At 45.2% G+C, this 10,614-nt stretch overlaps 1 protein-coding gene across 1 annotated transcript in view; it reads left to right on the top strand.

Moving 5' to 3' along the window:
- The first annotated feature begins 867 nt into the window (after nucleotides 1-867).
- The window catches only part of IL22RA1 (interleukin 22 receptor subunit alpha 1), a 31,426-nt gene continuing 21,679 nt past the window's right edge, over nucleotides 868-10,614 (top strand). Inside the window, exons 1-2 of the mRNA XM_054999853.1 lie at nucleotides 868-1,156; nucleotides 9,183-9,315. Of these exons, the coding sequence (XP_054855828.1) occupies nucleotides 1,114-1,156; nucleotides 9,183-9,315 (176 nt within the window). The 5' untranslated portion in view covers nucleotides 868-1,113. The remainder of the gene's footprint in view (nucleotides 1,157-9,182; nucleotides 9,316-10,614) is intronic.

Here is a 10,614-nt window from a genome sequence, read left to right as displayed (position 1 = left end):
CAGGTTATACCCCCCCCCCCAAGATCTCCAGGAATTTCCTAACCTGGCAATATATACAAAGTAATGGCTTATTTATTTATTGCTGCTTTGCTCCCCAGCAAGGTTCTAAAGCCGCTTACAAACATCATTGTCCTAACTAACTTTTATCCTCACAAACAACAATCCAGTGAGATGGGCTAGGCTGAGATAAGAGAGAGAGGCTCAGTCAGTGGGCTTCAATGGCTAAATCAGCATTGAAACCCAGATTTCCCTTGTCCCACCACCAGGGCTTTTTTTCAGGGGGAACGCGGGGGAACGGAGTTCCTGCACCTCTTGAAAATATTCGGCAATAGTGCTTGAAAATAATATGATTTCAAAGAATCCTGTGTTTCTTCCTTATTTCCCTCTTGAGAGTTCCGCCACCTCTTTTCCCAGAAAAAAACCCCTGCCCACCACTATGCCCTGCCGGATGGGTTCAAAGGGTACAACTTTGGTGCAATCTTTATTGATCATTACTGACTCAGATTTCTAGCCTGCTCAAACTTGGGCTTAGGAACCCTGCCTCCCCTTCTCTTCATAGCCCAGAATCCAGAGTAAACATATTTTTAAAGACTGAAACACTGGCCCTAGCCATGTTCGTGACAGCACAATATGCAGTTTAAAAAAAGGATTTTATTTTCATCTCTTGCCACAACAGAGCAGTAAGAATTGCAGAAGTCCCATAGCGACAAGCACATGCGCACAGCTCTGTTTCTGCCTGTTGAGGTAAGAGTCAGAAAAGCCACTAAACCAGAAAAACCAGCTCCTGTTATGAGAAAAGCCAAGCAGGAAACTCCTTCCTTATCAGGAAATATGCTTGGCTTTGGTTCAGAAGGCTGGAGGATTGCTCGTGCGCCAGTCTTATGCCCATGGCACTTATGCGGAGTAGAGATTGTGGAAGCGTTTTGTGCATTCAGACGCTGACTAGTCTCCACGTGCTGCGGTGGGAATGAAGAGGCCACGCTAAGTCCACCATCCTGTCTGGGCAAAGGGTGTAGCCGAAAATCACCACAGCAAGAATTTGGAGCCATTCAAAGGTGATTCAGCCAGGTTGAAGAAAAACTAGACTCCACATCCAATCTTGCCAGGCTATTAATGAAGGAAATTCTCATCTTCTGGGCCTTGGGCTCCCTAGTGGGTAAGTAGCCAACTTCTTTTCCACCAAAAAGGTTTCTCTGAACTATAGCAAAAATTCTTCAGGTGACCAAATGTTAATTCTACGGTCAGGCCTTGTCCGCATCTGGTTCAAGGCTGTGTATAGTGGTGCTGTGATGTTATTGCTAATGTAGTGGCTAGAGTGTCAGAGGAGGATCTGGGAGATCCAGGTTCAAATCCTCACTCTGCCATGGAAGCTTGTTGGTTGACCTTGGGCCAGTCACACACTTAGCCTAACCTACCTCACAGGGTTGTTGTAAGGATAAAATAGAGGAGAGCAGAATAATGTAAGCTGCTGTGAGTCCCTGTTGGGGAGAAAGGCGGGGTGTAAACCAAGTAACTAAATATCCTGTGCTGGTTTTCCTTCTCTTCCATTTAATCCTCACAATGACCTTTTGACGTAGGTTAAGCGGAGACAGATTGTAACTGGCTCAAGTTTATGCTGCGAGTTTCATGGTAGAGTGGGGATGTGAACCAAGGTTTCCCCAGTACTAGTCCAGTGTACTAACCATTGCATCCCACTACTTTAAACCATCGAGTGGGTAGCACTGGTCCATTTTGAAAATCCTGCCTTTTCTCCGAGAAATTCAGTTTGGTACTGAGTTCATTTCCTCCAACAATCCTGTGACAGAGGGAAGCGTGAGCGACAGATTGTCCTAAAGCCCTGAAAGTAGCTTTAAGACTGAGTGAGAATTTAAACCCACGTCTCCTTGGTCCTAATCCAATTCTCTACCCTCTTAGAGCTTTATTTTATGGAGTAGCTCCCCCTCCCTCCCCCAGAGCAGACCAAAGCTAGACAAGTTTCTAGTGTAATGCCAATGCCATGGAAAATTAGAAATTCGTCGGAATATTTCTTAGGGCCTTTTTTACGCAATCAAAGTTGGTGCAATAAAGGTGTGTGTGCCGAGAGCCAGGAAGTTCTGGTTCAGATGTCACGTCAGCCTAAAATTTTCCAGGTTCCCTTAGGCAAGCCACCTCAGATCTCTCTACCTGTAAGAAGAGATCATGGCCTACCTGCTGGGGTGGTTGTGAATATTTCTAAAATAATATACATGAATTGCTTTGAACAACTCAAGTGTGCTATGCCACTCGACCACTGTTCCAACAGACTGGCCTGATCTTGCGCCTTCAGCGGCTCCATAAACTGGCAGGCGAGTCTTTTTCACCATCCATGCACATAAGACACCCCACCTTCTAATGGTTTCAGAACAATATGCTGCTTAAAAGCAGGGCAGCAAGGAGATGGGGAGGGCAATAGGGTTGCCAGCTCTGAGTTGGGAAATTCTTGGAGCCTGCAGAGGGCAGGATTTGGGAGGGGAGGACCTGAGTAAGGTATAAGGCCATAAAGTCTACCCTTCAGCCGTTTTCTCCATCACAACAAATCTCTGTTGTTTGGAGATCACTTGTAATTCTGGGAGATTGCCAGGTCTTACCTGGAGGATAGAAACCCCTAGGGGACAGTTAGCAAAAGTAGTATAATGGAAAGGTTCAAGAGGGTGTGGGTGCTTGTATAAAGGGAATAGAACCACAGAGATCCACTGGAGAAAATGTCAGCTTTGGAGGGTAGACCCTACGGCATCACATCCCTGTTGAGCTCCCTTCCCAAACTCTGCCTTCCCTAGGCTCCACCCCCAAATCTCCCAGAATTTCCCTACCTAGAGTTGGCAACCTTATTAGAAGGGTGCAACTCTGCTTGGGACTGAACTGTTATGAGTTTAAACATTAACAAAAAGGGGGAACAAGGAAGGGTAGGAAGGGAATCAAAAACAAGCCCCTCCTGACACTTATAAGGCTGCTTCCACGCATGTTGGATAATGCACTTTCAATGCTCTTCTTTAGTGATCATTTGGAACTGTTGAAACAAAAAATCCACTTCTGAAGGATTGCCAAAGTGCATTGAAAGTGCATTATTCGACATGTGTAGAAATGGCCTAAGTCTCTATGGTGTGGCAGGGAGAGAGGCTGGACTTTTTATGCAAGTTCCAGGCCCTCTTGTGGAACCACAGTGGAGATGGCTGGAGCCAAGGGCAAGTTGGCCATCACTTTTACAGAGAAACTTTCTAGTGGGCCACTGATAGCCAGAAGAAAGCAGAATGAAGCCCCAGTAGCTCTGTCAGCAGCACTATGGGGAGCCACTCAGGACCAAGCTACAAGTGACAAATGACACAGGTTGGACACTTGTCAGCTTCCCTCAAGTTTTGATGGGAAATGTAGGCAGCTTGGCGGAATGTTGGACAAGTGACAGTTGGAAAGTCCATTGGACAGCAGTCGGAGAGCCAAGCTGCAAGACCAGGATGCCTACATTTCCCATCAAAACTTGAGGGAAGCTGGCAAGTGTCCAACCTGTGTCATTCGTCACTTGTAGCTTGGCCCTCAGATGTTCTGCCTGTTAAACAGAGGTTTGGACCAAGCAGTTAAAACTTTTAATGGCAATCACATCATTTGCAGATGAGATTGATTCTAAAAGCAGCAGTTAGAGGGACCAGTTGAAAAGTTGGCAACCCTATATAGGGGTTGCCAAATGCCTGGAGGGGGGAAAGGTGTCCCTTGAATGGAGGCTCAGCAGGGTGTTACCTGGAGATATCATTCACCTCCATGCCATGAATTGCTTCCTTAGCCCCTTTTTACACATTAAGACTCTGTTAAACGGACAGGACAGTTTTCTCCAGGCTGGCTGGCAACCCCACAAGCAGTAACCTGTTTTCTGGTTACTTTTCCTCTTGGGGAGGAAAGAGAACTTGAGCTCCTCCTGAGAGGTATGGGGCTTCTCCTATTACCAGTGAGAGAAAGGAGCTGTGAGTACTCCTTCAGGGCTTTTCCTGCATACCTCTGAAGTAACATGTGTACTCAGCCAAGGTCTTGGAAGAGTTCCATTGAGTGGGAAAACCCCTATGTCGTGTATTCATGTCTTCTACATCCTTTTTTTAAAGAACTGAAGGTAGCAATTCACTTGCTAAACAATGCACTCTAAAGTTTGTATTGCTGGTTGTTCCATAACAGTAGTGGAGAAGGGGAGAAGCTGTCCCTGTCCCTGATAGATGAATAGCTTCTTGTGTTGACTTCAGATTATCAAGAACAAACAGTTTTTAAAAAGAAATGGGGATTATCCGTCATAGGTATTGATCGTTTTTGCTTTGGCACACCCAAGCCAGAGTCCACAGTTAATGGTCTAATACACAATGATTCAAACAGAAACAGCAATCTGTTGGCTTACTATGCCAGTGTGGTATATTACTTATTTACTTCATTTATGCCCTGCCTTTCTCCCCAATGTTGTCCTGTACTTGTTATCCTGACAACCACCATCCTGTGAGGTAGATTAGGGTTAGTGAGCGTGACTGACTGAGCCGAGGTCACTCAGCAAGTTTTCATGGCAGAGCGGGGATTCAAACCTGACTCCGAGATCCAAGTCCAAGACTCTCACCACTACACTACATTGGTTAGTGATGGACTAGGAGACTTGAAGTTAAATCCCCATTTGGCCATGACATTCACTTGGTTACCTTGGGACAGCCCAGCAGCAGTACACACAAGTTTCCCCAGAAGGGCAAATAGTAGCTTCCCCTGGGCTGTTTCAGGTCAGGAAGGATCAAGTCCCCCTATGTGCTGTGGCCCCAATCTAAATGGGCCCCCCACTTGTCTAAGAATTTACTTCCAGCAGGCATATATCTGGTTTGATAGGACCCAGTAGGGGCCTGTAAACAGTGCATCATATATTTAGGCCAAATGGGTCAAACTATACAAGATAATTGGACTGGATCTAGGATTGCCAAATGGCTTTCCCCCAACCAACCAGATGGGAGCACTGACACTTTCCATTTAAAAAAATATCACACATGCGCACTACCAACCCCAGCGTGATGACATCACCTTTATGACATTATCATTGGAGAGCAAGAGGCTAGCCAAAGCCTGGATGTGCAGCTGGCTGGGTGTTCGGGCAAGCAGGCCAGACATGCTCTGTGCAAGAGGCAGGGTGGTTGGGCACACAGGCCGGCTACTCCCTGGGTGCAAGGAAGGCCAGGTGGTCGGACAAGCAGTCTGGGCGCGTGCTACACAGCAGGCCAGGAGGTTGAGTGTTTGGGCTGGCTGCTCCCAGGCACACGGCAGGCATGAACACACAGGTATCCAGTTCCCCCCCCCCCCCCCCAGACAGACGTGCCAAAAACTAGACTGCCGGGGGAAAACCAGACACCTGGCAACCCTAACTGGAACTCTCATTTTTTTAAAAAATGCAGCATTGAAGGAGGGCCTAATTTTAATTCTTCCCTTGGTTTCCATGATCAAAAATAGCTGCCTGTGCAGGTTGCTTTTAGACCTGGAAAGAAAAAATGCCTGGCACAATGTATCCATCTTTCTGTTCTTTGCCTATTGGGGCTTAAAGCAGCCTATACAAAGGGGGCGGGGATTTCCCAACAGGAAAACAGGCTGGGCATGGTGTGGGAGGAGAAGAGTGGAGCCGTCACTGTCTCACACACAACGTAAAAACTTCTTTAAAACCAAAAGCCAAAGAAAAGAAAAGAAATGCCAAGGGTTCCAATTATGGGACGTGAATGTAATAAGTAGTTTGATCCAGAGAGATCCTGTGTAGGGAAATCTGAAAAGAAATTCACCCTCCATTTTACAGTCTCTCCACTTCTCCCCGTTGAAGCCCATATCAGAGCTGTTGTATACTTTCACGAGGAAAATACCATTATACCTGCATATAGAAGATTGAGGGTTAAATGATACATGTTTCCCCCCACATGCACAGTGTTCGCCCATTTATTCTGAATTAGCTTGTTCTTTGCTAATGCAATACGCTGTCTGCAGCTCAAATTACATCTTATCACTTGCACCAGGTGCAACAGAAGGCTGTACAATGCATGTTGCCTTCAATGTGCATGAGTTTATGCGCTACCCATTATGTCCAATATTGTATTTTATGACTGCGATCCATGTTTAATTGTTTATGTATTATGTTGTAAATCCGCTTTGAGCCTCTGTGCAGGGAAAGTGGGCTATAAATTAAATGAATAAATGAATAAACTTAAATTCACCGTGCATTAGAGACAAGATGCATTCATATATACTTCATTCTCCCAGAGGACCAAATTCATATGTGCCCTTTAAAGCTCTTTTAATCCTCTCACTGTCGGTGTACAAGTGCCAAGCAACAGAAAGGCAGGTTTAAAAATGCCCGTGCAGGGTTTCTGAATCATGAAATTACTGTGAAGAAAGCAGAATTACTATAGCACTTCAACCTTCTTGACAGTGGCCGTTTTCACATGCACCCCAGAAGATCGCACAAACTCACGGCATGAAGCGTGTTCCTAGCACGATCTCCCAGCATGATCCCCTTTAATGGCCCAATGACGTCAGAAAAAGCGCTATTAAACGGGATTGTGCCGGGAAATTGCGCTAGGAAGATGCTTTTATGCCGTGAGTTTTGCGCGATCTTCCGGGTGCATGGCCGTGTTCAAAACGGTCACTGTTTTACAATCCAGGAAGCTGATGGCGGCTCTAGGATTGTCAGCAAGGAATAAACAAATTAAGCAGAGAGCACAACCTGATAATAAAGAACTAGATCATGTATCACAAGGCTAATGGACTTGTTTCGCCTCTCACATTTTGAGGATTACTGTCGCATGATGCTTTTTTAGATTTCTGTTTAGCCCATATCTGTCAGGGACTTTGGACTATGAACATCATGGCCACAGGGTGGATCTAGTCTAGTTTGCTCTTCAGGGCTGTGTGCAATATTTTTTGCTTGGCTTGGCATTCGCTCAATAATCCCTCCTACCTCCTCAATGTTTTACCTATTGTTTTTATCTTTTGTAGTCATTTTTAGTTCTGGTTTTAAATTGCTTTAATGATGTATTTGTGTGCTGGTTTTAATGTTTTTAAGATGTGATTTTAATTTGTACATTTTAATTTGTTAGCCAGCTTGGTGGCCCTGTGAAGGTAGAAAAGCAGGGTGAAGATCTTATAAATAAATAAATAAAATTACACCCACTCACCCCCACTGCCAGGCAGTATAAAAATTCAGGGTCTGGATTCCCTGCAGCTGCACAGCAGCTTTGGGGAATAGCTGTTAAAAATAATGGAGGGCCCAACAGTCTCAGAGCCAAGCTACAAGTGACGCCTGACACAGGTTGGACACTTGTCAGCTTCCCTCAAGTTTTGATGGGAAATGTAGGCATCCTGGTCTTGCAGCTGTAATGGAGAGCCAAGCTGTAAAACCAGGATGCCTACATTTCCCATCAGAACTTGAGGGAAGCTGACAAGTGCCCAACCTGTGTAAGGCATCACTTGTAGCTTAGCTCTCAGAATGCCTCTGTGGGGGGAGCAGGGGCTCCTCCCTCCCCCCTCAAGCCATTTCCCTCTGTCAAAATAGCAGGGGAGGGAATTATTTCCCTTTTTCCTGCTCCTTGTGGAGTATTCTTTGCTGGTGTAGTAGTAAAAACAAGGGGAGAAAACACCCGCGGAAAATGACTTGAGCGGGGAGGGAGGAGCCCCTCCTTCCCCGCAGAGGCATTCTAAGGCCATTTGGGCTCTCTGTTATTTTTTAACAGCATATTTTCTCCTGTGAGAAAAAGAATAAGAAATAAGTTACCACAATATAAAGCATGCAGCAAGAAAATTATTAATTGCCTTACCTGTTGACAGCTTAACGGAAGCCATGACCATATGGACAACTGGTTATGGATGGATTTGACTTGCATTTATTTATATACTCATTAATATATTTATTAACACTTTGTACTTTATATTGGACACTTTAAAGCATTTGTGGAAATTTACAACCTTTAGCTGTGACTAAACTGTAACCTGTTTCAGGGTATGATTCCCGAATGGTGCATTTATTTTATTTTGGATCTAACTTCCTAGTAGTTAGGTAGACACGGTAGATTATTGCTTGCTATTCTTCAATAAGAATTAAGCAAAGCACCTCCTGGCTTTCTGCTGTTGCTCATTCAAAAGAGTAATGACTTTCTGCTGGTGCAGAGCACCCGTTTCAGACCTGGATTCGGGCATGACTGCTCCATGAATTTAACACTACTTCTTGGCTAAACCACAATGCTGCTTATTTATTTGCATACTTATATCCCTCCCTTCCCACTTTGTGTAGGGGCTTAAAGCTGCTGAGAAAAGCTTTGAAACAACAACCTAAAAATTCCCACCAACCAACCAACCTCCCCAGCCCTCTTCCTTATTATCAGCCACTGGGGAACTTCTTTCTCCATCCACAGTTCTTTGGAACAAGACACAGCCAATGCAAGAACCTCCGACATCTCTTCAGGAAGGCCATTCTGGAAGATCAGTGTTTTGGCCAAGCTTGAACGTGGGGGAAGAGTTATTTCCCTGATTATGCTGCTCCACGTGCACAGAATGTGGAGCAGCAAATATGAGGAAATAGTCCCCCTCTGGTGCTGTTTTCGGGTAGAAAATGGATGGGGGGTGAGACGGAAGCCCCTCTCCCCTACCCTACCCCTGCCTGCAGCAGCACTCTAATCTGATCCCGAATGTGCTTTGCTTTATTTTTTCATGTCCATTCCCTGCGGCTGCTGTGTGGCTGTGGGGAACCAGAACCCAACTCTATAAAAAAGCGAATGTATAGTTTGGCCCTAAGATGGACTACAGCAAAAAGAGTTCTGTTTGGTTTGGTTTGGAGTTCCGTGTGGATTTAGAAGCTTCCACACAGGTTCATATAGGGAGAGACAACTTTTGAAAATCTGAAAGAAGGAAGTTCGTTCCTCTGACATTGAAGTCCCACCCTCGTTTTCACTTTGACTTCAAAGAATACCTGACTAGATTTTACCATTTGCACCTGTTCAGAGGATAATCCTCAAAGGATTGCTCTAAACAATCTCAGCCCCACGTATCCCATTACTATCTTTGAAATCCACTGTTCTGTTCCAGAATATCATGAGTTTATTACAATTAAGGTACGGAGGTGGCCAGTTCCCCAGTACTTAACTTCTGATAAGAGTTCCAAAATAAGAAATTGCTCCTATTTTTCCTTCTAGGGGATTTGCTGGCAGAGAGATCGCCACTCATTCAACAAGCTACTTTTTGGTCCACAAACTTTGAAAACATATTCACGTGGGATCATGGGAGGGAGACATCCCCTGGCACCGTCTATGACGTGCAGTATAAAACGTAAGGATTCTTGGCCTTTTCTTTAATGCCTGGTTTGGAAATGTTTGAACACCATGATGGGATACTATTGTGTCATGTTAAATGAAGAGATGGACCCATCTTTTATGACTTTTGTGTCGCTTGAAGGTTCTTGCTAATGGGTGCTGATTCTTAGGTGATAGTTCCTAAAACAAGGAATGCAGATCTCTCCTACCTGCAAGTGGGGGCGGGGGCGGGGGGCGGGATGGGACCTTGAACACATAGTTGTAGTGTACTGTTGTTCTCCGTTTGGTGTAATGGTTAAGAGTGGTAAGACTGTAATCGAGAGAGGCGGGTTTGATTCCCCACTGCTCTGCTTGAAGCCAGCTGGGTGATCTTGGGTCAGTCACAACTCTTTCAGAACTCTCTCAGACCCTCCCACCTCACAGGGTGATTGTTGTAAGGATAATAACAACACACTTTGTAAACTGCTCTGAGTGGGCATTAAGTTGTCCTGAGGGCAGTATATAAACTGAATGTTGTTGTTGTTGTTATTAAGTTTATAACAGCTGCCATCACACTGCTGGATTATTATTTTATTGGTGTAGGGGAGAGGTTATAGGATTTGAGTCAAATTAGAAACTAAGGACTGCGTTACATGTTACATTCGACACATGACTGCCACAGGGTCTTATAAAATTTAGTTCTCATGCGCATGGGCCCCCGTTTGGATCAAGTGTGATGCTCAGGAAGAAAGGCCTCTTGTCTTCCCTGCTGTATAATTTTCCTGACCTACTTATGCAGCTGCCAATGGGCCAAATAGAGCATCCCCTGTGCCATTTCAGGTGAGGAAAACAAATTGTAGGGGAGGATAGGAGACCCTTCTTCCCCTGCATTGTGGTCCCACTCTGAACTGGAGCCCCACTTGTCCCTGCAGGACTCACCGTTCCCATGTATCAAACTCCGCATATAGTTCAGCCAAAGGAAAAGGTCTAGTAATGCCGCCCTCATTCCCACGCTGTGCCTCCAAACCCTGTCCTGAACCTCAAAGCCATGCCTGATGCATGGTAGCCAAGTCCATAGGTGTAGAACTTGGCCCTTCCTTGTAAAGTTGTTGACTCACAAGGCAAAAAGAAAGTTTTCAGGTGTATCACCCGCTTAAGCAGTCACCATGCTCAAACAGTTTTTTCCATTTGGAAAATGGCCAGGAAGCACTGGATGGTGCAGGCTAGCTGTATCATATCAGATCTCAGAAGATAAGCAGGGTTGGCCCTGGTTAATACTTGTGTGGGAGATCAACAAGGAATTCCAGGACTGCTACACAGAGTCAGGCAATGACAG

The sequence above is a fragment of the Eublepharis macularius genome, chromosome 15 (genome assembly GCF_028583425.1).
Source record: "Eublepharis macularius isolate TG4126 chromosome 15, MPM_Emac_v1.0, whole genome shotgun sequence".
NCBI lineage: Eukaryota > Metazoa > Chordata > Lepidosauria > Squamata > Eublepharidae > Eublepharis > Eublepharis macularius.
This window is presented reverse-complemented; position numbering and strand designations above follow the sequence as displayed.